General features: G+C 46.5%; 1 protein-coding gene across 4 annotated transcripts in view; it reads right to left on the reverse strand.

Moving 5' to 3' along the window:
* Positions 1-4,591: 4,591 nt before the first annotated feature.
* Positions 4,592-27,857, reverse strand: part of PLCG1 (phospholipase C gamma 1) — a 66,463-nt gene continuing 43,197 nt past the window's right edge. For 3 of the 4 annotated variants that reach the window (XM_072631483.1, XM_072631484.1, XM_072631485.1), the window contains exons 8-34: positions 27,566-27,649; positions 26,678-26,712; positions 26,095-26,167; positions 25,700-25,801; positions 24,768-24,886; positions 24,512-24,597; positions 24,241-24,361; positions 20,669-20,837; positions 20,136-20,258; positions 19,546-19,647; positions 19,228-19,415; positions 18,624-18,824; positions 18,340-18,459; positions 17,271-17,451; positions 16,240-16,317; positions 14,229-14,332; positions 13,745-13,841; positions 13,485-13,554; positions 13,105-13,262; positions 12,690-12,786; positions 12,175-12,399; positions 11,842-11,990; positions 9,850-9,964; positions 9,077-9,238; positions 7,890-7,978; positions 7,443-7,630; positions 4,592-6,547 (exon numbers count right to left, since the gene is read on the reverse strand). In XM_072631483.1, coding sequence (XP_072487584.1) covers positions 6,505-6,547; positions 7,443-7,630; positions 7,890-7,978; positions 9,077-9,238; positions 9,850-9,964; positions 11,842-11,990; positions 12,175-12,399; positions 12,690-12,786; positions 13,105-13,262; positions 13,485-13,554; positions 13,745-13,841; positions 14,229-14,332; positions 16,240-16,317; positions 17,271-17,451; positions 18,340-18,459; positions 18,624-18,824; positions 19,228-19,415; positions 19,546-19,647; positions 20,136-20,258; positions 20,669-20,837; positions 24,241-24,361; positions 24,512-24,597; positions 24,768-24,886; positions 25,700-25,801; positions 26,095-26,167; positions 26,678-26,712; positions 27,566-27,649 — 3,279 coding nt within the window. In that variant the 3' untranslated portion in view covers positions 4,592-6,504. The remainder of the gene's footprint in view (positions 6,548-7,442; positions 7,631-7,889; positions 7,979-9,076; positions 9,239-9,849; positions 9,965-11,841; positions 11,991-12,174; positions 12,400-12,689; positions 12,787-13,104; positions 13,263-13,484; positions 13,555-13,744; positions 13,842-14,228; positions 14,333-16,239; positions 16,318-17,270; positions 17,452-18,339; positions 18,460-18,623; positions 18,825-19,227; positions 19,416-19,545; positions 19,648-20,135; positions 20,259-20,668; positions 20,838-24,240; positions 24,362-24,511; positions 24,598-24,767; positions 24,887-25,699; positions 25,802-26,094; positions 26,168-26,677; positions 26,713-27,565; positions 27,650-27,857) is intronic. The other variant, XM_072631486.1, reaches the window with a different exon arrangement.

The raw sequence follows: 27,857 nt of genomic DNA on the forward strand, positions 1-27,857 counted from the left end.
TATTCAGATGTAGCTGAAGACAACATCTGTCTATAGAAAGCTTCACTTTACTTTCAGAGAGCAGACATGTTAATAACCTAGGCCTTGTCTTCCAAAAGCTACTACCACATTATATCTAATAATACACCATTTTCTACAACCCATATATAATTTGGCGAACTGCATCTAGGTTGTAGAAAAATCTTTAATAAATAATGGGGAAGCCTAAGATAATTGGATATATTGGGATTACTTGGTTTATTTATGCAGTTATATGTGAAGATTAAAACCCAATTTTTAATAGTTTCTGCTCAGATTATATCATGTCTTTCTCATAGTCAGGCTAGTTATGTTAGTGGGAGGGAAAAAATACCTAACTTTTGTTAGTATTAACACAACACTTGATTTTTTAATATATGTTGATGAGCACTTGGCTAGATTCTTGGTTGTTCATTGAAAAGGAGGTCCCATGCCATGTGACCATCCTTAAATCTAGTCTTTTTTTATGTAGGTTAACATAATTATTAGTTTTCTTCCAGGGATTAGAGTTGTTTTTTTCCCCACTTATCAGTTCAACATATTCCCAGTGCCCTGAGTGAACAAAGTGAATTGGCTGGCACCCTTCTGTCCCCTTGGTCTAGGTACACAGAGCCCTGATTGCCAGAAATAATGCCAAGTAGGAAATTTAATGTGGTGTGGAAAGAATGACTGTTGTAAGGACTGACTTGCTGTGGATTCTTCATAACAGTACTTTTTTGGGGGGAGTATGAGTGAAAAAACTTGTAAGAAAGGTCATTTCTTAAATCAAAGCTTTTTCTGTTTGGGCCTGAATATTTTCTTTGCCTGATCAAGGTGGCAAGATTAGGTATTTGCATTAAAAATCTGTAATAGACATAGCCTTTTAGAAGGCTTTCTGCTTCCCAGTGGCTTTGGTGGGATCACTCTTCTGGGAAAGGTTCAAGGGCAACCACAAGGACAAGAAGTCAGAGGTTTTAATTATCCTTGTTTGGGTGTAGTTTTCAGAAAATGGAGAAAATTAGGAGAGGGAGGGATGGAGGAAAGAGGGGGTGAGAGACTATAACTTTTCTTGGTTACTGCATTAAAAGCTTTTTCATCTAACTTTTTGTCCCCCTTTTAAAGGGATGAGTCAGGAAACTGGAATCAACAGGGAAAAATCTAGGATAAAAGCTGTTCAGAATCACAAAATGTGGGGGGTTTTCTCCCATATCAGGTTCACATTCTTAAGTGTTAACTCTACTCACATGGTGCCTATTAACTCTCATAATTTGTATTTCAAAAAATGCTATCATCTCTGCCTCCTATCCACGTAACACTACACCATGTTTGCAGTCTGCTGAAAAATGGAGGCATATCCTATTATAAATGGTAGACTAGAACCAGGAATAGTGTGGTTTTACACCCCAAATACTTAACCTGATAATCAGCCCCACTGTTTTCAGGTGGGAATTTAAAAGGGGACACAGTTCATGGCACATTTGTAGTTCCTGCTCTGTCTACAGACAAGAGCTTTGTTCAGTTGTGCCAGGAGGAGTGACCTATACCGTGACTGTTATTAGGAAAAAAAAAACATGCCAGCACTCTCCCTCTCCCCCTGTAGATTGTTCATTGAGACTGTTATTAAGCACAACCTTTGTAAACCAGTGTTTTTGCCAATGATCTACAGGTAACTTCCTGAGAACAGCTCTGCTTCTCTCTCCTTTCCTACCTATTTGTAATCCAATTTGAAGTATAAGCACTTTGTTCCTTATATACTGCAGGAAGAGATTAGGAGAAAGATTGTTAAACATCTTGCTATTGCAAAACTAACTGCTGCGAAATGGGCTGGATTTGAAAAAATTCACTTCAATGAATACAGCAGTTCAAAATGGACCTGTTTCTGGTGACTTGTCTAAAGGTAATGAACTTTAGACTCTAGACGGTCTAGGAGGCCCATTTCACATGTCACAGAAACAGGCCTTGATTTAGGATTTTAGAAGATGAGGAGTAGGGGGGTGCAGTGGAGAAACCTTGGGGCTTAGACAGTGGCACATGTTAATTTAGCCTTATGTGTGAAGATAACATTTTTTTTTTTTTACTATGGGTAAACATTTTTTAAAAGTTTAAAACCTGCCTTAGATTGGGGCTGTGGTTATTGCTACTGCCTGCAGTGGCTCATGAGAGTGCAAATTTACCTACAGTTGGTCTCAAGGGCTAGCACTCCTTATAGCACTACTGCTCCTTCTAAGAATTATGTTGTGTGTTCCCCTAAATCTTGTATATGTGGACTTGATGTGGGGAGGGAAAAAGAAATTGTTTGTATAGTTTGAAATGGTTCTAACTGGTACTTCAAACCTTGATTATTCCTAAATAAAATACATAAAACCATTATCTCACATTCACAGATGTCTTTCTATAAAGGGAGTCTGAATGTATAGTTAAGGTGGATGTGGGCAGATGATCCAACCCAACCCACATCAACTCTGTTGTGCTGGTTTCTATGTGTAATTGCAACATTTGACTTCAGCCAAAGGCTTTGGAATTAGTTCTTAATAAACTAGGGCAAACTGTGCCAAGCCCATTAACAGCATCATGTAAATGACATGGAATAATGGCATATAGGAGCTGAAAGGGGCCATGTTACTTATCTACTGTACAGCTTTGTAACTTGCAGCCCAAGCAGATTTTTGCCAGTTCCCATAGTTTAAATGATTTTTTTAAAAGGAAGTAAAAACCTATGTTTAAACATCATTTGCTAGACCATCCATGTCTTTCCAGAGGAAAGTCTTTATTCCATCTATGTCCTAATGCCCTCATGCCAAGCTGAGTTGCCTTAATCACAAACTAGACATGAAATTACTTTTGTTGAAAGGGTGGAGATAAAAGTCTGAGTAGTACATAAGAGTTCATTCCTGTTTAATTCCCTAAGGTCAGCGTCAGAGAATGGCTTTACTTGATTCCTCTTTGTATTGGTGCTACAGAGGATAGTCTTCCCTGTCTACCCAGAAACCTCCAAAGCATTTTTATACCTCATGGTTAAAGCAGCTACAACAATTAGCAGCAGTTGAGAGGGAAATGATATAACCACTCTAGAGCCAGTTCTCCATGACATCCCAGGAGTCTGGTTGTGAAAATGTAGCTATTGCTTTAGGGAATGGATCCAGCTGAGTGTCTGTCTTGAAAAGCAACCAAAGGATTCATTCAGGTTGAGGATATTAGGATGGTGACCCATGTCTCTGGGTTCAGTTGGACCTCTTAATTTTGCTAATTACCATGCTCATTTGAAGTAATGTGGAGGTTATTACTGAATGAAAAGGTTCTTAAATTTTAACTTGCAATTGAGACATTTTCTCTTTAGAAAAATCAAAACATTCTAGTAAAAGACAAGTTATACAAGTTCAACCATTACTTGAGAAGCTCAGTAGAAATGACTTCATCTCATCCCTTTGACAAAATATGTACTATAAAAAAAAGCTTGCTAATAAACTGAGGTATTTATTCATAAAAACTAAACTTGTCAGAATAAATGAACAAAGTACATTTTGTAATGAAGTAGATTTGACAATGGTATGCACCACTGCCCATCCTCACCATCTACTAATCAGGAAAAACTTTCTCATGGCATCAAGATGTTACCATTTTTCTAATATTAAAAACCAGAATGACAGAAGGGAAAACAGGAATCAAGGAATTTTAAAAACCCAAAGCTGATTCCAGTGAGAACTGACGCCTATAGAATAATGCATACTATGAGGTTGGATTATGTTTCCATAAGGTGGCCTGGGCCTTTTTTTATAGGAACAATGGGAAGGACCACTTTTCCTGATTCTTGTGTATTTAGTTAATGTCCCCAGAAGGTAACATCAAGCATAGAGTTTTTTGTATTAAATCTCACATATGAAAAACTAAGACAGAGTACTCTTCCACTTTGAGTGGGCTGGACCATGTTAGCATATACTTTCTAATAGAGCCCTGGAGGAAAAAAAGAGGAGAGGGCTGACACAGATGCCCAAGGTCGTCCTCGTATTTTCAGCTCTGTGATTTTTTTAAAGTACTCCCAATAACAACTTATTTTTCCCAAATCTCTGCAAGGCAATGCTCTTCATGATCCCTGACACCACAAGGTAATAACGAGTATTTTTTTGTTTTGTTTTCTTTTGGAGAAGAATGGGGTGATGATGGCATTAAGAACCAACTGAGTATACGCTTCTCTGAGTTTCAATAAAACTTACTTGTAAAACAGACACTTTCTTTAAAATACTAATCCTTGAGGCTGGCATTTTGTGCAGCCTGGATTTCAAATTGTTTTTCTTTATGGTACTAATTTTTATGCCACCTCTGGTTGACTGTAATAATAAAAATATCACCTCTCTGGACAGGTTTCTTTTCTCTGTAGACATTCTCTATTCCTAGAGAATATAGCCTTGGGCTTTAGGAGTCATTCTATACATTGACTATTTGAAATCAGCATCCGTCTGCCTAGGTTTATATGTAAACTGCTGAAATGGGAGTTTGAAATGGGAGATAGTTTATATGAAATACTTGCTCAGCAGCAGTCTGGCAAGGAACAGATAGGTCTGCTTTCAGAGCAGCTTGGGGACTTTTGAGGACAGGATTGGAGGGAACAGGGGAGGTGACAAGTTTATTGAACTGCTTTACAAACTGACAGAGGATATACCATATACCATACTTACGAGAAAAGATTATCTGAATGGAAGTTTTGAACCAAGGAATTGGAACCTTCCCTGTTTAAATGCTCTCTCTCCCCACCCCTAAAGGGGGATGACAGAAACAATCAGGTAAAAAGGAGCTGTAGCATTAGGTCTTCAATAATACAGGGTATTCTAAAAGTTTTAGTGCCACTGTACTACTGTGCTACTAAAGCATTTGGGACATCCTGTATTTCCAATTTATCTGGTAACATCATCTTTGCTTACTGTATAGGCTTAGTATAGATGACTAAGTGCTAATAATTTCCCAGCCCCCCTTGCCCCCATAAAGAATACACCAGTTAAGGGGGGGAAAATCACATGAAGCCTTTTTTATTTGGCAGTCAGATCTTGAGGGCCCAAAACTGGGGGTGGCAGGTTTGCCTGTGCTGAAGGAAGGTAGCTGAGGTCCAGCTCCCTGTGAACCCTAGTCCCAGAGTGGGTACTGATTTCTCATGCCCAGGACATGAGACATGAGTTGTAGGTTCTATAGTGTCTATTCTCCCAGCCAAGTAAGTCTGTCTCTCCTAGTCAGGTCTGAGGGAAGGCTTTTTCCTTGGGACCAGAGGGTCAGTCATTCCAGGTACAAACAAAAACCGTGTAGTATCCAAGCTGCTAGTTCAGCCTCATAGATGTCTTCCTGACCATTCAGTATCAGACATGGGGACTTCACAATCAATGTTCTCCCCCTTGCTCCTGATGAATACAACTCCTTATTCCCTTTTCATGCCTAAAAAACTTAATGAGTCCTAAAATGTGCCCTCTCTCTTTCCCTTAAAAAAAAATTAAAAAGTCAGCTATTCTCCTCCGCAGCTCCTCCTGGCACTGCCACTAACACTGACTAAGTCACTGCTTGAAGGTCCACTAACCATCAACCTCTGAGCATCTCAACTAGTTCAAGGCCAGGCTCAGGAAGCTGCACATGGGTGGCTGGCAGCAGGCTTTTTTTTTTAATGCCACCTGCTTTGGGGTTTACCTGTGATGACAGGAACAGTATGGGGAGGAGTAAATAACTTAGTTACAATACAATTTAGAAGAAAAAATAATACTGCTGCTTGTAACATGTTTTAACTTCAGGAGAGCATTCCATCCTGAAAGAGGGTTAGTGTTCCATGGCCACATTGCTATATGTGCAATATTGCCTTTCTTGCCCCACTCACCAAGTAAAATATTCAACAGACACCCCAATGGGGTTTCAGGTCTGACCAATGAGGCAACCATCAAGCTGGGGCCTGGATCAACCAAGGGACAAACCACTTAGGAACATTAGCCCTCTCACATTGTTCATTTGTGGTTTTAAAGCTACAGGAGGATGTAAACTTTGCTTTGTGGGGGGCTGTCTTTATAGGTCCCTTAGGGAACAGGCAAAGACAGCAGTCAGCCCCTTGGTCATTCTCAGGAATCTATCCATAACTTCTCAGAGCCCCATGCACTCTGTTGGGTGGAGTAGGTGACTGCCAAGCCCAACTCTCCCTGTGAGTAAGGGAGCCGGCTCCTTTCCAGGAGAGGTGAGATGAGAGCACCAGTCTCTGGGGAGTCGGGACAAGATGTTTGTGCTCAATGCCAGGCATGGTATACAGTCTTCTTGCCTTTACCCTGGACAAGAGTGAACAGATTCAGGACAGTAAAACAGCTGAACAATGGCTTGGTTTTTGTGTAACATATCTCTACCAGAACATCAGGCTGCAGGCAGAGAACCTAGGAGGGCTGCCTGAAGGAAGGGCCAGAGCAGTGTTGTCTCCATAGAAACAAGTTCACAATTCCACAAGGCATCTGCTGCTAAAACCCACGTAATTCTCAAAGGTCATTGTGGTTGAGTCTAGAGGCGGTTGTCTCCATTGATACGAGTTCTCCGGAGTGCCCTAGAGGGAGAGAAGTAAAGGTCCTGATTGGAACAGAGGGACCCCTGAGGTAAAGCTGCCCTCTAAGAGATCTGCTAAGGTTGGACAAGAGCTGAGGATGTGGATATAAGACGACTCATTCCCAGAAAGAAAGAAAAAATGAGCCCTTGAGAAAGGCATAAATGCTAGAGCAGAGTCCCATTTGAGGGTTGGGCTGAAATCCAGAGTGATACAGTCATGGCAAGGACACTGGTTCTGCCTCACTTAAAATAGGAGCAGCCCAAGCAAGCTATTTAATTTCTTGTATAAAATTGGACTAAGCCACATGCAACTTAGCACTGTCCAGCACAGAGTGAGTCCCTTCTAGCTTTGGCTCTATGATCTTGACTTGTGGCATGTTCTAAAGTGATGCCTGACCATAAAAATGACACAGTCATCAGACATGGCTGTTCTAACTGGCTGATTATTTGCATAACAGGTTCACCATCAGCCTTCCCATCACCCTAAGCTCTGTGCTCAGACCTTTTTCTGAATTCAAAGTGAGTACATGGTGACCCAAGCTTTAAGCACAGGCAAGCATGTGTGTGTACTCTGGGACAGATCAGTTTTAGCAAAAAGGTAGCTGGTTATGTATTGTCTTGTGGTGCACATCTCGCCCACCTTGAATGGAATCTGGGTCAAGGGCTGCTCCTGAACATTTAAGCTGCAGCCAATGCCCTCTGAGCTGCATGATGCTGCCTTGGCTCACCGTGTCCAAACCTTTGCAAATGGTGAAAGAGACCTATTGGGAAACCTGGAACCAGAAAAGCCTGGCCAAAGCCTGGCATCCCTGTGTGCCCTGGCTGCATTCCTGCCTCTCCCTGCCAGCCCCAGGAGGAGATGGGAAGTAAGGAAAGGAGATGATGTGCTGTGTCACCTTCGTTCTCGGTTGTCAAAGTGGTCTGCAAGGTGCTCCTGGGAGATGCGGAAGTCCTCAAATGGCTGTTGATAACGGGTTTCGAAGGAGCCCTCTCGGGCTCGTCCATGGAGCAGCTGGCCTGAAGATTCAGACCCCCGTTCTCGGAAAGAGGAGCTGCCAAAGGGGCTGACTTCACCATTCTCCTGCTTTAGGAAGAAACACCCCACCCACGACTGGCTGTGGCCTCTGCAGGTGCCAAGACTGGCCCTCACCCCAACCTTCTCAGTGAGAAGCCTCTACTAAGAGCCAAAAACGTGCTTAGGCCCAAGCTGTCCCCACCTCAAGCAGCCCTGCCCCACCCCCACTCCCAACAAGGGCATTCTCTCTATCCTCTTAATACCACCCAAGGCCCCTTCTACAGCTCTTCCTGACACAAGTAGCCTCAGTTGGGCAGCAAGTACTTACCTTGGCAGGAAATATATCTATTTTGATAAGCAGAGAGGCCAATTCCAAGTCCTCACTGTAGTTATTCTTCAAAGGCACTGCTCTGTATCCTGAAACCAATTAAGATACCGCCCACCCCAAGCCACACATAAGTTTGCCTTAGGCACTGGATGCACTGGACTGACCTTCCTCTCCCCACCCTTCCCTCTACACTGAGCTGCAGGATGAGGCCTTGGCTTGCTCTGTCCAAGCCTGTGCAACTGGAAGAAGAGAACTCCCCTTCCCCTGTTCTCTCCATTGACCATTTCTCCAGCTCCTCCCCACAACATCAACGTCAGCTTAGTTATCAAAGGCTGATTTCTACGAAAGCGCCAGTGACATCACAGGTGACGGCCCTCTCAGGGGTATCTGCTCACGCTGTATAGCATTCTCAGAGGTTGTGCTTCACTGGACTTAGCATTTGAAAAGAACTGGCAGCCCCACTTATTGAGCCCACTTGTAAGGTGGTTGTGCTGGGCAATGGGTCACAATCCCATAAAATTTGGCAACAGTAAAAGGTTTCTCAACACACGACCAAAAATTAATTAAAAATCAAACGCATAATGAATCCAAGGTGTTTCTGGCAGTGCTTGCCATACTTCATGGGGTAACTTCAGTGCAGCCTTGGTTCTGAGCAGACAGAACATGCACTTGGCTTTACGCATGCCAAAGCCGCCTGCCGAAACATGAAAAGGGGTCACAAATGGAAAAAGTTTAAGAAGCCCCGTGCTAGGTGACAGCCCAAAATAATGAAGTTCTGACGGTGGGATCTCAGGCCCAGGCTCTCTAAAAGCCAAATGGGGAGATATTCAGGGATCAGAGGGGCCTTCCCAGGACTCATCCTATCACAGGCATCACGTGAACGACAAGACTGAGGACCGTGGCTGGGTGATGCCTGGGCACAATAATACCCGCTTGGCCTGGCTGGTCCACCCTTGGAAGTGGACGTTTTGAAAAGTTATGTGGACACCACACCTAACCATGGTATGGGAGATTTCCCTAAAGAGCAAAAAGGAGCTAGGTCATGGTTTCCTGAACTTCTCTGTGAGCTAAATGACTGTGTCCTTGTGACTTAGTCATCAGGAGAGAGAAAAGAGAATCTTATGGGTCCATAAAAGTTCCTTGGATGGGCTAGCGGATGGCATCCCCAGCCCTACCGCCAGTCTTACCTGTCTTTAGGCCTTTCACCAGGAAGGTGGCCTGAGCCAGGAAATTCTGGTCACTGAACATATCTTCTTCATATACCACAAAGCGCAGGAAAGCAAACTCAGGGTTACTAATCTGGAAGTGGAAGGGCTTTGCTGGCCACATGGGGTTCAGACCATTGTCCACTGTAAAGTAGAGAAGGCAGGAACTAGTAATCAGCATGTCAATCTGGCTCCAGGAGCACCCACAGCCCCTTGACCCCCACTGTATGGGAGGACAAGCAGGATGTTGTAGAAAAGGTCATAGGGCTACGGGATTCAGACTACTTGGGGAACCCCCTTTCCTGAGACCATTCTCCCTCTACATGCAGGAGTGGCAGGGCTAAACTTTGGGACCAGACAGAAGAAGACTGAACTTTGTTTTGGGGAGGGTAGACATCTCCCCCTGTCTTTCAAGCTAACTTGTGCCCACAGCATTTGCAAAGTTAAGGGGAAGGGAAAGGAAACAAAGTATGGTGGGTGGGTGGTGAAGGGAAGAGACTAGGGCTTCACAAGCTCTGTCTTAGGCTGGAGAGACTCAATACCATAACTCTCCCCTGAGATACATACACACAGGAACACAGAAAATGCCAGCTACTAGTAAGACTGACCACTGGATGCCACAGCCCTGAGCTGGCCCTTGTAGGCCATGACAAACCCAGCCAAACAATGCCCAGGTCATCAAAGAAGAAGATGGAGGAGGTGCTGGGTCAGGGTATAGCCTGGGGTGCCACCACCCCATCCCATCTGGGCCTCACCCACAAATTCTGTCTTGTGCTTCATGCTGTCGTAGTCAGCCCCAGCTACCTCAATCTCCACGAAAGGACACACAATGCCACGACCATTCTTGGGAAGATGCCGGGCCCCCAGGACCTAAGCAGGGCAGAGATGGTTTGTCTCCCCTCCCTACAGATACACATCCCCTTTCCCATCCCCTACATGCTGGTTTCCCTCTTAGGTGAGAGGTTATATATTTGGCCAGGCTCTGCTATAACCCAAAAACTGGATTCCATCTCCCTCTAGGCACTGCAGGACAACACTGCCCACCTCAAACTCAGACGGGCCAAGCCCCAAGGCAGAGGCTGGTCAAGCATCAGTGATGCACTCCTGAGCCTTGGAACCCAGCCTGCCTAGGTCCAAATGTGCCAGGTGGGGAGGCCAGATTGGTGGAGACAAGACGCCCTCTGCTGGGGCCTGGTGAAGCTGGTGCTCAAAGCCAAAGCCAGACCATTCGGAACCCATGGCCTCTACTCTGTTATTACATGTCTTCTAGGTCCCCTGACTCTCTCTAGGTAAGGGTCAGAGTTTAAAGACTCTCCCCACTTGGGCCCTTCACCTTGCCCAACTATTGGCAGATGTTTCTCCTCCTCCCCCATTGTGGGTAAAGAGACTTCTTCTCCTGAATGGCTCTGCTCCAAGTCACTCATGAGGCTCAGCAGGGTCTTCTATCACTTGTCCAACAGGACCTTCTACGGCCCCACAATGTAATTTATTCTAAGAAGGAAGTCTGCCTGGATAGCACCTCAGCATTAGACAATGTCCATGGTGGATCCGTGGGGCTTGTATCATTTATTCACTTGAAAATCTCCTAAAGTGCCCACAGGGGCAGATTATAAAGGGGATGCTTTTCAGGATTGGAAGCACAGGTTCAGAGGCATGTCATCTAAGGCATGTCTTCACACATCTGTGCCAGGAAGCATCTTAGAGCCCACCTGGCAGGGCACACACCCTCTCACACAAAGAGACAGACTCCCAGGAAGCCCAGCGTCCAGCCCATCCTTGACACCTACTACCGTCCTGGGGACCTCCAACCAAACTGATGGCTACTTCCTCACCTGCACACTGTACCATGGAAGGACATGCCACATGATGGGACAGTAGAAAGAGCATCAGATTTAGAGTTCAAATCCCATCTCTGCTAATAATCTGTGTGACCTTGGGCAAGTAAATTCACCTCTCCCTATCTCATTTTCCTCATCTGTAAAAAGAGGAAGTTGGACTTGACTTGTAACATCCTTTCTAGCCCTCTGATCCTGTAAGCCCTCATCAATCTTACAAGACAGTGGTGGCCCTTAAAGTCAACACAGGACTTTAGACAGCATCACAATTCTCAGCCCTCAGAAGGTATCATGCAGTCTGTGTGACTGCAGGGAAGTTAACCTTTCAGGGCCTCAGTTTTGTCTTCTGTAAAATGAGGATAATACTTGTACCCACCTCACAGAGTGATTGTGAGAAAGGCACTTTGTAAAACACTACAGAAATAGAAGTTGTGATTATTATTGTGTATGGCACTCATCAAGATAGGATTCAAATTTCCTAACTCAACTCAGTTACCTATTTCTGTCTATAACAGCTGTCCCCTTCTTCTGACCTGCTGCTATCTGCTTAGACCTCCCAGACTCCCTACTCCAAGGCTCTCTTAGACCTGCCTTGTCTGTCATGTTTCCATCTACAGCCCACAGGATGACAGACATCACAACAGAGTCCAGTCTCTCCTCCAGCTCTTTGTGAACCCAAGAGAGGATCCAAAACTCACATACTTGCCAGACTTTTTCCAATAGGCAAGCAGCATAGTCAATGTGGGGTAGGCATAGGGTATTAACCCACTGCCCCCTGCCTCATTACACCCTCCTTCATCTTCCAGAAACAACTAAAGTTCACCTGGATAAGTGGCCTTCGCTGTGGTATAATGATGGCAGTGGTACCTCCCCAGTCACCCCCTCCCCCAAAAGCTTACTAGGTCTGCCTACCTCAATGCAGACTGCACATGGCTCTATCCCACGCAAACTGCACTTGTCAAAGGGGTCGAAGACCTCATCTCTCATGTTGCTTGGCTGCATCACATACCCACAGCGCCCACTGGACATGAACAAAGCCTGGTTCATCTGCATGGGTTTATCTAAAAGAAATTAAATTGTAGTGAACTCAAATTACCTTTTAACCCCTCAGTTCAGGCAAATGACCCAGATCTTTGATGGCAGGGGTAGCTGGTGAGAAAAGAAGAACCAAAACCCCCCAAACCCACCCTCATACCCCATGGAAGTTACAGCTCTTAAGAAAGAAGTATGAAAATGCCCCCTCACCTGGAGTCTGGAAGTTGAGGGCTACAAGTTGACTGCCACAAATCCACATGGGCAGAGGGTCATAGTTGGAGGAGTCCAGCCGCTGGCCCTTGGGGTAAATGCGTGACAGTTGAAGCCGATTATACTGCAAGAACTTCTTGCCTTTGGTCTTATTCACGTATTTTTCAGCCTTGGTCTCGGGGAAGGATGACATATCTCGGTAGCAGGCCCGCTCAGTGCCAATCTCTGGAACGTGTGAAAAAGAAGTCACTGACTCAGGCCATTAGGCTCTTGCCAGCCCAGGCCATAGACAAGTGGGAGCCATTACAGCCAAGATGTGCTCCCTCAGCCCATGCCAGCCATGCTGGGGCAGAGCCCCTGGCTCAGGGCCATCGCTTGTCCTACTGCACAGGCACAAGCACCAACGGTCACAATCCAGACACGTATCATGCACCCTCAGACTGGCTGTATCCACACACCAACAGTCACCCACACAGGCTCCAGTCTGACCTTTGCCTCCTTCCTCCCTTACTCACTATCCTCATCGAAGGGGACAGGCCGACAGTAGATGACAAGTTCAGAAAGCTCCAAGGCAATTTTCTTCCTTCGTTCCATCATCTTTCCCTCTGTGAGCTACAGAGCAGAGAGAGGGTCCCCCTGGCTTTACTCAGTGTGAGGAGGGTATGACCTAATACCAACAGGTCAGGGCCAGCCCCCCAAATATGCCAGCCTTTCACGGAAGATCCCAAGAGCATGTTATCTGAACCCTCCCAGAACCCAAGTTTTTCATCTGCTCATCCCTCCTTACATCCTCACTTTCTCCCCACCCTTAAAAGGTGTGTGCTACAATGAGTACATGACCTGTCAGCTGTCATCAGGATCCATGCAATAACTCCCCACCTAGCAGCCATATTCCATATCTCCCCAGGCCAACCCAGGAGGGACCCTCACCCGGGCATCCGCAGTCTGGGCCACCTCTCGGATCTTCTTCACCCAGTCCTGTAGGTCCTCCTGTGAATCAGCAGCCACATCCAGGGACCAATGTGCAATGGAAGCCATACTGATCGAGAACACAAACAGCCGGTTGTTCTTCCCTTCTGGGCGGATAGCTACAAGACAAAGGCCCAACAAGAGAGAAAAGGTCAGAGACTGTAAGGTTTGTCTGCCCAGCCACTCTCCCAAGATCCCTCCCCTACTAAAAAACAGACACTTAGAAATCTAGATGAGAACATCACACTTAGGAGAAACACAGAGACCAGAAGTTGCTAGCTGCCTAGCCTAGAGCAGAGGATGCTGGTCCAGGACAGGTGTGATTAAGGCCCAGGGCTCACCAATCTGACAGGCCGGCACATCCAGGACTCCACGGAGCAGATCTCCCAGGGGACTGTTCTCATCCAGCTGCTGTAGAGAGCAAAGCTACAGTGACCACCAGTTTGCCAAGACCCATATAGTTCTGCATGTGTTCAAGCACACTGTGGGGCAGGTGTGACCTTCTGGTCAAAAGCTCCCTGCTCACAGAGAAAAGCTCTCCTGCCAGTGGGAGGAGGAGGGGCAGGACTGTTCATGCATACAGGGCCCTCTGTGGTCTCACCTCCCTCTCAGGCTCCAAAGCAGCAGGATTGGCCATCTCTTCCACATAGTTGGATGGGAACCAGAGCTGCTTTTTCCCTCCATAGTCTCCCCTCCACCTGCAAGACAGAGCACACCTGGGACCCCGGAGCATCAAACTCGGACCCCAAGAGACAGGTGCCCATGTTGGATGAACAGTCACCCTCGCTGCCTCCCCAGCTCCCCTTTCCATGCCCAGTGATAATTCTACCCCATATAGAATGCTAGCACCACGCTGGGGGGACTGGCATATTTTTAAGTACATGTATACACCTGGGTGAGAGCATGCAGATCCCAGGATTCTCACTGCCTTCTCAATTGTGGGCCCAATTCTCAAGGGAACCAAGCATTTCCTCCAATCTTCCCACTATCTTAGTCCAAGAGGGTGGGGTAGAGATCACCTAGGTTAGGATAGTTGAGGGTTCGATGCTCCCCCCAAAAAAGCATAGCAAACAGCACTAACTCACCAGCCTCCCTCCTGCTTCTCTACATTCTGGATGATGGCACTCTTCGTAAAGGTTAGCTCATCTTCCCGCTGTGCCTTGTAGTCAAAGAGGGCTTTGACAGCACACTGGGGAGACAGTGGGGCTGGTCAAAAGAGGGAGGGGACAGGGACCCTGCCCCTAACAAGCCCTGCTAGAGAGAGAGGTATCTGTATTCAGAAAATGCATCCTAGGGTTACTGAGGTGGGTAGTGGTCAGATGGTCTCGATCCTGGGGCCAGTGCCCAGGAACATGGTTCTACATTATTCTCTACTTAAATGAGGAACAAAAAGCTTCAGGGGAAAAAGCTGGGCTGGGCTGAAAGTTCAGAGGGTCCCCCAGGAGGAACTTTTTACATGGTTCTGCACTATCCATGACGTGAGAGAGGTGGCCTAGAATGTGGACGGCCTAACCCTGTGCTGCTATCACAGGATTTAAAGCCACAAAAGAAAGATCTGAAAGGTCATTTCTTCAACCTCCTTATTTTACAAATAATGCAGAGCTGCAAGGGACCTTAGAGACCATCTATCTGATCCAAACCTCTCAATTTTAGGGAGGAGGAAACTGAGGGCCAGAGATGGGAGAAGACTTGTCAGGACTTTACAGGTGGTAAAGGACAGAGCAGACTGGTCAAGTCCAGGTCTTGTCTCCAAATTCCATGCTATTTTCACTCTAGCCAGCTGACAGTGCTGACTGACTCACTGTTCATCTGTTCCCTCCTCCACATGTGGGATCTATCACACACATACATGCATGCATGCATTCATGTGTGCCCACAAACATATATAAATCCATGCAGCTAAAAATATCTACATGATCATGTACTTTATGTTCTAAGATTCCTTCCAGCTCCAATAGCCAAGGAGAGGTAGGGATATGTAAAGGAAAAAAATACTCATTTGAAGCCAGAGAGCCTAGATTCTGCCACTTATTACCTGTAATAATTGGGCAAATCTCTTTAACTCTCTAGGCCTACTTCTTCTGTTAAAAAAAAAAAACCAGGAATTTGACCTATCTCATCTCTTAATGAGGTTTGATCTTAATGAACTTTATCCCTACACCTATTAGATGTGTCCTGTTTTGATTGGCACGCATCACGATTTAAAGCAACGTAGGCAAGAACTGGGGCTGAGATGACTAGCCAAGCCCTGCTTGCCCAGTAAGAGGACTCTGGCAACTTCAGAACTTTTAGAGGCAATTGAGTTCTCAATCAGCCTTGGGGGAAGGAAACTAAACATCAAGTGTTACCTGAGCAGGGCATGACTGGGGAAGATCCTCAGTCCTGGAAGGTGGCAATATCTCGGAGTCAGAAGGGGCCTCTCACTTATCTGACTTATCAGAACAAGAACCCCCTTTTACAGCCATCCTGAAAAATTGTCTTCTGGACTCCTACTATCACCTCTGTTTGGTGCTAAGCTGCCAGCATCCCTTCCAAAGGAGGGAAAGTTAAATACTGATCATTAGTCAATAATCTCCTCCTCTAACCCAGGAGTTCCGATATGAAGCAGGGGAATGGTGTGGGGGGAGGAAGAAGCGATCAAAAACACCCACCCTATGGGAAATCTCCCCAATTATATCCCACCCCCAAGAGATAGCCCAAAGAGAGGCAGCCTTGAGATCCCAAACTGACACTGTCCCCAGGGAAAGGGAGGTTTTAAGAAGGCATTCCTAGTCCCTAAGAAGAACCTACATGAGCAGTGAGTGGCCACGGGACACAATATTAAGGTGGTGGCATCTAATAAACATAGCTAAGTGTTAATAGAGTGGTTTCAGGTTTACAAAGCACTATACATGTTATCTCATTTGATCCTTACAACAACCCTGTTAAGTTGGTACTATTATTATCCTTATTTCATAGATAAGGAAACTGAGGTGGAGAGAAATTCACTCGTCCAAGGTCACACAGCTAAGTAAGTGGTTAGGGCAAAATTTGAACACCAGTCTTCCTTACTCCAAGTCTAGTACTTGACCCCCTTTGGCACCTAGAGCCCTTTACCTTAAAAGTTGGCATGGGGTTTGCCTCCACGTAGAAACCTGGATTCCGTCCTTCATACAGGGCTCCATAGTCTGGCTCCTGAAAACACAACGTGACTCATATCAGAGACAGCAACTACCTCTGGTCTCATCTTGCCCCTCTGGCTGGAGGCACACACAAACCCCTTCTTCAAGCTCACATTTCTCTTGGCTTCCCTGACGCCCTATTCTCCTTCCTCTCTAACTGCTGGTTCTTGATCTCTCACCTCATTTCCTCATCTTTCTCCCACTTCCTGAAGAGTTATTTCCCTCAGCCCCGTCTTTGTTGTCTCTCTACATTCTCTCCCTCCCTTGACCATTTCGTCCATTTCCATGACTTCAGCACTCAATGCAGGTGACTTACAAATCTTTGCCGCTAACCCTGAACTCCAGAGATCCATTTCTGACTGCTAGTGAGATAGGATCTGGAGATCCTGCTAACACCTCAAAATCAGTACGCCCAAAAAGCTCAGTGTTTTCTCCCCCAAACCTGCCCTCCCTCTGATGTCCTCTAGTTCTCTTGATGGTACTGGTACTACCATGTTCCTGTTCTCTCAAGTTTGAAATGTTGGTGTCATCTCTCACTCTCCCTTTTCTTACTTTCCCCCAAATTAATTGTCTCCGTCCCTTCTTCTCTACTCCTAACTGCCTTGTTGCCTGGACTATTTGTAAGTCTTGTCCTCCCCTCCATCACCAATCCAAACCTGCCCAACCCAGCTGGAGCCACACAGTCTCTCCATGGGCCTTCTTGCTTTCTGCCAGTCGTGGCCTCTCCCACCCCTCACTAGACACCCAAATTCACCTACTGCACCTGATGCTTTTTTTTATTATTTCCTTATTACATTTTCAGTTCCAAACTGTCTCCTTAACCAATGCTTCTTCTGTCCCTCAGGCCCTACACTCACTGATCCCTAGCCTTCTCTAAGCTCTGATCTGCCTCCCCAACTCAGGCTGTTACCTTTCTGCCTGTCACCCAGAAGTCCTCCCTAGCCTCCCCAGATGTCCCTCTCTCACCGCTGTGCCAATCTTCTCCAGTGCCTCCTCATTGATGGGGTACCGGAGCTTCATCTTTCGGTACAGCGGGTGCTTCTCATAGTAACTGATGAGGTCTACAAGGCTGTCAAACTCAGAGTTCCCCAGCATCACCGTCTGTCCCTCCTGCTGGACCCGGCAATGTTTGATCTTCCCTTCTGCCCTGAGGGGTCAGTCAGAAACAGATCAGACTTTCACTAGAATCTTTCAGGATGTCCCTTCCCTGACCCCCAGCTCTGCATAATCAGACAGGGCACACATCCTCCCATCTCTTTGTCTTTGCACTGGCCACCACCAGACCTGGAATGCCCTCTTTCCTCACCTTGGCCTCATAGCCTCTCCTCCTTCAAGTCAGAGTTCAAGCAACTCCTTCTAGACAAAGCTTGTCCTGACGCCTCCAAACGCTAGTGCCCCCTCCGATACCTTCTATCTACCAACATTTATTATTATCATTCTCTGTTTATGCTATATATACTATATATATGTATATATATTTGTGTGTGTATATATATATACACACACATTATACATATACATAATTGTACTCGCTTTTTAACTCATAAGAATGTAAGCCCCTTGAGATTACAAATTATTTCATTTTTTAAAATTTATATCAGGGTAGCTAGATGGCACAGTGGATAGAAACCAGCCCTGGAGTCAGGAGGACCTGAGTTCAAATCCAGTCTCAGATACCCACTAGCTATATGACACTGGGCAAGTCACTTAACCCTGATTGCCTCCCTAAAAAATTAAAATGTGCTCATCTACTGACACTTAAACCTTCTCTTTAAAAAAAAAAAATCTGTATCTCTTTGCTTAAATGATGACAGCTGAGTGACTGACTGGACAGAGGCCCAGGACCAACTCTCCTTGAGCCCTACAGTCACAAATAAGGCTAAGGCACCTCTCCAGTCTGTCCTACCCTCACCTGTGACCCATGCAGACACACAATACCTCATGATCACCTCCTTTCCCACCCCTATATTCCCTCACTCTATGACAGTCTCTCTGGCCCCAGGTACCTTTCCCCACACCCCTCTAGTCCTCTCACCGGAAGGAGATGGCATAGGAGTTGGGTTCACTCCTCTTTCGCACAAGGAAGGCCCCATCCCGGGGTACACGCATCAACATGTGTTCCGCCTGGGCTCGGGTCAGACTTGCATGGTACCACCTGCAGGCAGATCCCCAGGGTTATTGCACTCCACTATCCACTGACAGAAAGATCCTAGATCCCTAGCACAACCCTCCCCTAGGCCTTTTAAAATATCATTATGCCCCTCAGGATCCCAGGTGGGGACTGTGTCCAACTGTCTTTCCCATTTAACTGCCCCTCACTCTTTGCTCTCGTGGGCATTTGTCTGAGGCACAGGCTCTGTAAGGCGCATCTCGAACTCGTTGCATCTCAGCGGCACCTGCTGGTAGTGGGTGATGAGGTCATAGAGCGAGTCAAATACTAGGTTGTCTGTCAAGAAGAATTTGGGGCTGCCAGCATCCTGGCGTGAGTGAATCCGGCAATGCTGAACCTTCCCATTCCGCCTGGGGGGTGGAGAGGAGAGCATATTTGTGATGCCCCAAACCCAAATGGCTGAAGCCCAAAGGCATCACAGGTGTCTGGCTTTAGACTCAAAAGAATATAAGATCCCTTAAGAGATTCTATTCATTCTTACTTCCCTTCAGCCCTTGGCCTTATATATCACAGGATGTCAGAATCCTGAGGCCTCGGGAAAAGTGATGCAGGGGGGAGGGCTCCAAGGTGGAATATGTATAGACCAACCAAGCATTCTTTATCCACAAAGGTCCCTTGACAGAACTCTGTGTCCTGCACTTCTATTAGATTGAACTCTAAGGAAGAGACTTGATGGTGGGCAGGGAGAGGGGGAAGGGATGCTCCCACCCCACAGAGAAACTTAGGCCACAAGTACCCATAAAGGGACCTTACCAGAAGGAGAGCGTGTAGTCCCCAACAAAGGTCTCACTCTCTCGAACCAGAAAGGAACCATCAGGGGCTCCAGTCTCAATGCAGTATTCGGTAAGTAGCCGCTCAGCAATGTGCCGCCCATCCCGACCAGCCCCTAGCTTCCCATGGAACCACTTCTCACTGGAGTGTAGCTCTGCACTGCTGCTCACCTGGGGGAAGGGGGACTTCATCACCTGTTCCTCCCTCTCAGACTTGTTTCATCATCTGAGATCTCAGCTCCCACATTCCATCACACCCCAAGCCCATCTCCAGCCCTCCAGGACCCAGCTCCACCATCACCTCCTTTGGCTCCTCCTCGTCATCGTTGCACTGGTCACTATTTGTCTCCTCTGAGTAGTAGATTTTGCTGCTGGTCAGTACAAAATAGTGCGGGTACCACTCCTGAGGGCCACAGGACAAGGTCACAAAGGGCCCCAAACTTCCCCATGACTCCTGCCCAGCTCCTCCAAGATCCCTGGCTCCTCGCTGCCCCATGACTTCTGCCCAGCTCCTCCAAGATACCTGGCTCCTCAATGTCCCATGACTCCAGCCCGGCTTCCCTAAGATCCCTAGCTCCTCACTGCCCCATGACTCCTGCCCAGCTCCCCCAAGATCCCTACCTCCTCAATGTCCCATGACTCCGGCCCAGCTTCCCCAAGATCTCTGGCTCCTCACTGCCCCATGACTCCAGCCCGGCTCCACCAAGGTCCCCAGCTCCTTTTAGGTTCCACCCCTTCCCATATCCCTCCACACTCCTCAGGTCTCCTTGACCAAGATTATACAGATATTAAGGGTAGCAGAGCTGGGATCTAAACATAGTCCCTGTGACTGCGAATTAACTACACCCTCCTGGCCCACTCTCCTCCCCTCGGCCCTGGCCCGGCCCTCACGTGATTAATGGGGTCTTCCAAGTAGAGGATGCCATTCTTGATGGAATTGCTGATGTCATTTTCCGAGTACATCACTGAGGTGGGCACCTCCTCGTAGGCACTGCCCTCAGCCAGCTTCTTGTGCTGCCAGAAGGGGAGTCAGGAGTCCTTGCTCAGTCCCAATATGCCCAATCTGACCTCTGCCCTTCTGACATATTTGCTTGGAAACCTCAACCTTCTAAGCCAAAAGTCCCTAACAGACAAGAGGGGACTGAACTGGCCAGATAGGGCCCGGTTGTAGCTCTGCCAAGATCACTCAGGGCCCCATCAAGTCCACCTCAGCCCAGGTTCAGCCTCCCAACTCCGGCTGAGGCAGTGAGAGCCAGGAAGGAATGAAGGAAGGGAAAGGAAGAGGGACATTTACACTGGAGTGTAGAGAACTGAAGACCCCCATTCCTACCTGTCTATCTCCCCATTCTCCCAGCTCCTTAGGTTCTCAGTGCCAGAGATCCTGCCTTCTCCTCTCTTTCCCCTCTGACCTCTGCCTACAGTACCTTGATAAGGATTTTTCTCTTGAGCTGGTTGGGTGAAGGCAGACCATCAGCGGCAATGTCCACAGGCTTGGTAAGGAGGGTGTCGCCAAACACTTTCTTGAAGTACTGGGCCATGTTTCTCTGCTGAGCAATGCTGCAGTGGTCCTCAATGGACAAGATCACTGGGTACCTGGGATAGGACGGTGGGGGACAAAATCAAATCAGGCTCCTGCCATGCTCAGCCCTGCTCGTAGGGGAGAAGAGGAGGGGACGTGGGTCTTGCCCAAGGGAGCAAGTCTGGTTGGGAGTACATGGCACATACCACTAGCAACTTAAAGCAGGGCATACTTAGTGTGGAATGAGGGAGGAACATGGACAGCAGGTGCCAGGGGGCACTGGAGAAGGAAAAGCTCACTGTTAGGAGTTGGTTCCAGCAGCTAGGTGGTGCAGTGGATAGAAGAAGAGGTCTGAAATCAGGAAGACTCATCTTCATGAATTCAAATCCAGGCTCAGACACTTACTATGTGAACCTGGGCAAGTTTTTAATCCTGTTTGCCTCAGTTTCCTTATCTGTAAAATGAGCTGGAGAAAGAAATGGCAAACCACTCCAGTATCTCTGACAAGAAAATCTCAAAATGGCATCACAAAGAGTCAGACACAACTGAAATGAATGAACAGCATGGGTCCGGCTAGAGTTAACAAGGTAGGCTGCCCAGAACAAGAGAGCCTGGAGCCAGCCTCTGAAAAGGGCTGGAAGAGGCAGAAAAGACTTTAAGTTTAATATGGTATCTCCCCCAATGCTCGGCACAGGACCCTGCATATAATCAGTACTTAATAAGGGTTCATGAAAATCACCATAGGAGTCAGGGACTGCTTCATGGAGAAAGCCAAATCTGGGCCTTAAAGACAGATGATGGGATAAAAGAAGAGGAGAATGAGAAGGGTATTTCAGGCAGGGAAGATAAAAGGAAAACACAGACAGGAACGAATGGGAGATTGGATGTTAGGGACCAGGAACAACAATGAGGCAGCTCTGGTTGGAATACAGAGCATGGAAGTAACATGCAGTATAAAGAAGTGGCTTGGAGCTGGGATGGGAAAGGACTTCAAAGCAACACCAAGGAACTTGGAATTGGATCCTAGAAGCAAGAGGAAGACTCCTGAAGGTACTTGAGCAGGGGCATGAAGATCAGTCAGACCTATGCTCTGGTATGAACAGGCAAGTCATCAACAATCTTTCAGAAAAAAAATGTTCTAAATAGCTAATAATTAGAGAAATGAAAATTAAAGCAATTCTAAGATCCCACCTCACACCTGTAAAACTAGCAAAAAGGAAAACAAGTGCTGGAGGGACTGTGGGAAAACAGGCACACTGGTGCATTGTTGGTGGATCTGTGGAAAGCAATTTGAAATTAGGTCGGTCCAAAAGGTTACTAAACCGTGCAGACACTGACCCAATTTTACCACTACCAAGTCTATACCCCAAAGAGTTCAAAGAAAGAAGACAAGGACTGTATGTAAAAAAAAAACTTATGGTAGATCTTTCCACAAGAGCCAAAAATTGGAAATGGAGATGTCAATCAACTGGGTAACAGCTAAACAAATTATGACATAGGAATATCAAATGAGCAGTTTTAGAGAAAACTAGGAAGACTGTTATGAACTGATACAGAGTGAAGTAAACAGAACTAAGGGAACAATTTAAACAATGACACACATTATAGAAAAAAAAACTTTGGAAGATTTTAGAACTCTAGTTAATGCAATGATAAACCGTAAATCCAAAGACAACGCAGAAGACAAATATTTTCAGACATGGCCATTATGGAATTTGTTTTGTTGTACAATGCATGTTCATCAGAAGGGCTTTCTTTTTGTATTTTTATTTATAATTTTTAAAAAGCTACAAATATGGTTATATTGTATATTTTAAAATTATATATAATTACATTTTTATTTTACCTATATAATTATATTAGATATAAAAATGTAATTATACATTTACATGTAAAATTATGTTATACAATTAAATATATATACATGCATAAAAATTTTAATGGACTATCAGTTTGGCTGTTGTATGAAGCATGGTTTGGAGAGGAGAGAGTCCGAAGGCTAGAAGATCAATTAGGAAGCTACTGCACGTAAGAGGTGAAAAGAGCCCAAACTTGGATGGCCGGGTGAGTGAATGGGATGAACTTAATATATATTAGGCAGCTAGGTGGAACAGTGGACAGAGTGCTGAGCTGGGAGTCCAGCTTCAGACACTTACTAGCTTTATGTCCTTGGGCAAGTCACTTAACCTGTTGGCCTTGGTTTCTCACCTGTAAAATGGGGATAATAATAGCACCTACCTTGCAAGGTTGTTGTGAGGATCAAATGAGATAATGTTTGTAAATTCCTTAGCACAACCTGGCACACAGTAGGTGCCATATAAATGCTAGGCATTTGTACAAGTATAATTATTATCATCATTATATATTATGAAAGTAGAATCATCATCATTGTTATATATTGAAAAAGAATTATCCATATCATTGTTAATGTTATATACTGTGAAAGCAGAATTGCAACACTTGGCAAGAGACCGGCCATGAGGGGTGAGAACAGGGGAAGGGTCAAGGCTGAGTCTGAGGACGCCAAGCTGGATGCCTGGAAGGACAGACAACTGGTTTCCATGGAGGGTTTTTGTGCAGGTTATTACTGCTGAAAAGGACTTCAGTATCATCTAGACCAACGATCTCATTTTGAAGATGAGGAAACTGAACTGGAGCTCAGAATTGGGAAGGGCAAGTTGGCAGCTGTGGGTGGGAACCACTGGATGAGGAGAGAAGGGGATGAAGGACACTAGTTAAAAGCCTATCACAAATATAGAGAGAAGGACGATGGGAGAGAAAGTGTAAGTCAGGTGGAAATGTTATTGGGAAATGTTTAACAGAAAAATATAAAAATACAACACGACGTAGACAATGGTAATTTGTGGTTTACTGAGTCAATATGTGGCCAAGAATCCATTTCTATTTTAGTTTGACACCACAGGAATAAACAGGTAGAATGAACAGGACTTGGATGAAAGGAGTCAGCAGAATACACCAAAACACTGGCCTGGGAGCCAAAAAACCTGGGTTCAAGTCTGTTTTGCCACGAACTTGAGTGACCTCAGGCAAACCCTGTAAACCATTAGAGCTGGAAAGGTCCTAAATAATCATCTAATCCAACTCCATTTCACAGATGGGAAAACTGAGGATCAGAGAGGCAAATCAAGTTGCCCCAGGTCTCACAGAAAGATAGCAGTCAAGCAGGAAGTAGAACCTAGTTTTTCTGAGTCTTAAGCCTTCCTATGAATTCCAGAGTGGGACATCTAGGAGGGGTGGGACAGATCAGAGGTCTCTTTCAGCTCTAATGTTCTATGAGCAAAGATGGCTGTAGGCCATCTCAGTGACTCATCAGAAGGGGGCATGATAGATGTAGACGGGCAAGTCACTGTCCGCTCCCCCAGCCCACTGGGCTCTAGGAAGTATGAGGCCTCCCTCCTCTCTCTCTAAGGCTCTTGCCTGGACCCCCAGGCTTATTCATTGTCCCACTCCACTCACTCTGAGGTCACAAAGGCGTGCTCCTTAATGGTGTGCAGAACATCAGAGAACTTTATCTTGGTGGTGAGGGTGTGTCCATGGTAAATGACAGGCATCCCATCTGGTCCATCCCAACAGTCCACTTCAAGGGTCATGCAGAAAGACAATGGTGATTCAGCCCAGGTAGACCAAAAGTGAAGGCATCTCTCCACTTCCTTCACTATGGTCCCAGATACTAACCAATTATAACACTCCCCAACAATCTCACAACTTCTCCCCACCCCTGACTCACACTCAATGCATCGACAGCCCATACGGAGACACCGTGCGTAGGCCTCCAAGGAGGACTCACTGGAAAACTGGTCCCCGGTCAGGTACCTATTAATAATTCATGGATGGAGTTTAGGTTGGGAGTAGTCAGGTCAAGCAAGGGGGCAGACCCTCCTCCTCTTAGCCCATCTTCCTGGGTTCCTCTCCTCCCAGGGCAGACATAAGGGGGAAAGTGATACTGGGGAGGGCCCTCCCATCCACCAGCCACAGGTGCTCACGTGTTGTGGGAGGAGGAGATCCAATACTGAGACAGGGGGTTGTTCATGGTGTCCACACACACCGTATCCAGCTGGGAGTTCCAGATGTTATTCTCTTTGGAAAACAGGAAGGTAACAAACTGCCCCAAAACAGATGGGGAAAAAAATTGAATTCCCAGCAGTGTGGAGGCTAGCTCCAAAGGAGGGTCTGGGCAGGTCAAGGCACGGCTGGGTCAGCCCAGCTACAGGCTAATGTGACTTCACCTGGGGGAACAGACCACTCCCCTCAGTCCCAGCCCCCTTATCTGTGCAGTCCAATGTCTCTCTTTCTCCAGCATTCAACTTCCCAGAAACCCCACTTGAGCAAGAACTCTGGGCCTGGCTGGCGGCTGAAAGTACTGAGTATGTTTCGGTTTTCATGTAAAAGAGTGAATCTCTTCGTTCAACCCAACCCCCAAAGGCACAACAAGGCAGTTAGTCAGAGGACAGAGCCCTGGACTTGGAGTCAGGATGACTTAAGTTCAAATCCGGCTTCAGACCCTCACTTGCTGTTGACAAGTTATTTAAACCTCTGTCTATCTCAGTTTCCTCTTCTGTAAGATAATAGTTCCAACTCCCAGAATGTTGTGAGGATAAAATGAAATATTTCTAGTGTTTTACAAACTTTGAAGCATTATATAAACAGTAGCTAATATTAACATTTAACTAAGATCTACAAGGAAAAGCTACAGGAGGTTGACTTTCAGTCCATATAAGAAAGAACTGGCTAATAGAATTAGGGATGTTAAATGGATTGATTTCCTTGGGAGATAGGGAGCTCTCTCTCACTGCCGGTACTGAAGTCAAGACTGGACAGTCATTCATTAGGGATGCTGTAGAGAAGACTTCCAAAGTGGGTGAGCAGTTGGCCCAGAAGCCATGGGAGGTCCCCTTAGATTCTGTGAGGGCCTCACCTCATCCAGGAAAAAATAGGGCTCCTCAATCTCCCGAAGTGGGTCTTGGAGGAAACTGAGCATGAACTCCTGTACCTGGAGCCTGTCGGTGGCCCATAGCTCCTGCAGGGAGAGGGCTGATATTAGGTGCAAGGAGTCTTTGGGTGATCCAAAGCCCCTTCCCAGGCCTGACACCCTCCAGAGGCCCACTTCCACTCACCTCATTCCTAAAACCTCAAAAGTAGAGCCACACTACACCTATGGCCTCTACCCTTTCCGCGACCCCAGCCTGCCACAGAGAATGTGTCAATCTCCTCACCAGGTCGAGCTCAATGCCATTTCTTAGGTTTAAGTTCTCTGAGCTGGGGGAGACCCTCTCCCTCCCCTAGCTCCCCTAGCCCTTGGACCACCCATACCCCCTGGTATTCCAGGAGAAACTGCTGAAACTCAGACAGGGACACTCTGCAGAGCTCTGGCCGATCCCCGCCCCTGGAAACGCGAAAAAGGGAAGGAGAGGTTAGGGTCTCAACCCACTCCAGCCAGGGCAGCTCAAAGAATCATAGACTTTAGAACAGAAAGGGACCACAGAGATCTACTCTAAATACCTCATTTTAAAGAGGGGGAAAATAAGACCCAGAAGGATGGATATGACTTGCTCAAGGCCGTATATTGAGTGAGAGGAGCAGGATTTAAATCCAGATCCTCTGAAGCCAAATTCAGTATTCTGTCTACATCATGCATTGTCCACTGGATCAACTTGGGGATATCTGATGGGAGGGGACCCCAGATAGATATCTATGTACAGGACCTACAAAGTAGTGTCCCTCCTCCCTTGGGAAGCCGTTTAGCATCCACGGTTCTGAGGAGAATCTTAATGGTATGAAGGTTTCCATCCTTCTCCCCAACTCTTTGCTCCCCTCCCCCCACCCAAGCCCACCACACCAGAAGAAGGGAGAGAGGTTGCTAGGAAGGGAGGGAAGCCACCCAAGCCCCACAAACCTCAGGGTGCCAGCTTCCAGGAAAGGAAGGTCCATCTGTGGGAGACAGAATCAAATCAGAAGAGGATCGGAGATGGGGCTCACAGATGCCCTAGGAACTGGGGATGGGGTGAGAAGGACAGAAATAGACTTCAAGGAAATGGGAGTTAGAGGATCTCAGATAAGAGCTCTTTTGTATTCTAGTGTCTAACTTGGAATCCCAGACTGTCAGGAACGCAAAAGATTAGCTTGTCCAACACTCACATCTTATAGATGAGAAAACAGAGGCTTAATGCTTTGTCCATGGTAATATGCAGGCCAGCTGGGAATATGGTATCTCCAAATACATTACTGTTCCTATACTAATGCGGCAACTTGGTGGTGCAGCAGATAGAGTTCTAGGCTGGGAGTTAGGAAGGCTTGAATTCAAATCCCACCTCAAACACTTACTAGTTAGGTGACCCTTGGCAAGTCACTTAACCTCTGTCTGCCTCAGTTACCTCATCTGTAAAATGGGGATCATAATGGCACTACCCACCCCAGGATTGTTGTGAGGATTATATGAGATATGTGTAAAGCATTTTCCAAACTTAAAAGGGTTATATAAACGCTAGCTATTATTATTACAGAATGTCTGTTGAGGGTCCAACAAAATAATATTTGTAAAGTGTTCAGCAAAGTGCCTGGCACACAGCAGGGACTTAATAGATACTTAGTCCCTTCCCCTTTCCCCCCATGGTAAGCACTGAATAAATGTTTTTTACTGAAATCAACTGAATGGAGGCAGCCTACAAGGCAACAGAGGCACAGGGGCACACTCACATATAGGGAAGGGGGTCAGGAGGGTGCTCCAAAGACAGACTGCTAAAGGACGATGGGGGAGGGTACCCAGAATCAAAGTGGTCCTTACTGTTTTCTGGGCGCTGAACATGAGGCTCCGGTAGAGCTGTGCAAACTGTCCATAGGTGATGTCCCCACTCCGCTGCTCCAGGTCCTAATGAAGCACAAGGCTGTGAGTCACCCCAGGGGTACCCATGGCCGAAGGGTATCAGGGGATGAGGGAGACAAAGGGCAATTCAAGAGAAAACTCAGGTTCCCTCTTCTTCCTCCTCATCCAAGGTTTCTCCTGGGGGAGGGGGGGGACTGAATGTGTGCACCAACCCCCCAGCCTCCACTGGTTACTTCTCTGCCAGAGCTGGTTT

Source organism: Notamacropus eugenii, chromosome 1 (genome assembly GCF_028372415.1).
Source record: "Notamacropus eugenii isolate mMacEug1 chromosome 1, mMacEug1.pri_v2, whole genome shotgun sequence".
Lineage (NCBI taxonomy): Eukaryota > Metazoa > Chordata > Mammalia > Diprotodontia > Macropodidae > Notamacropus > Notamacropus eugenii.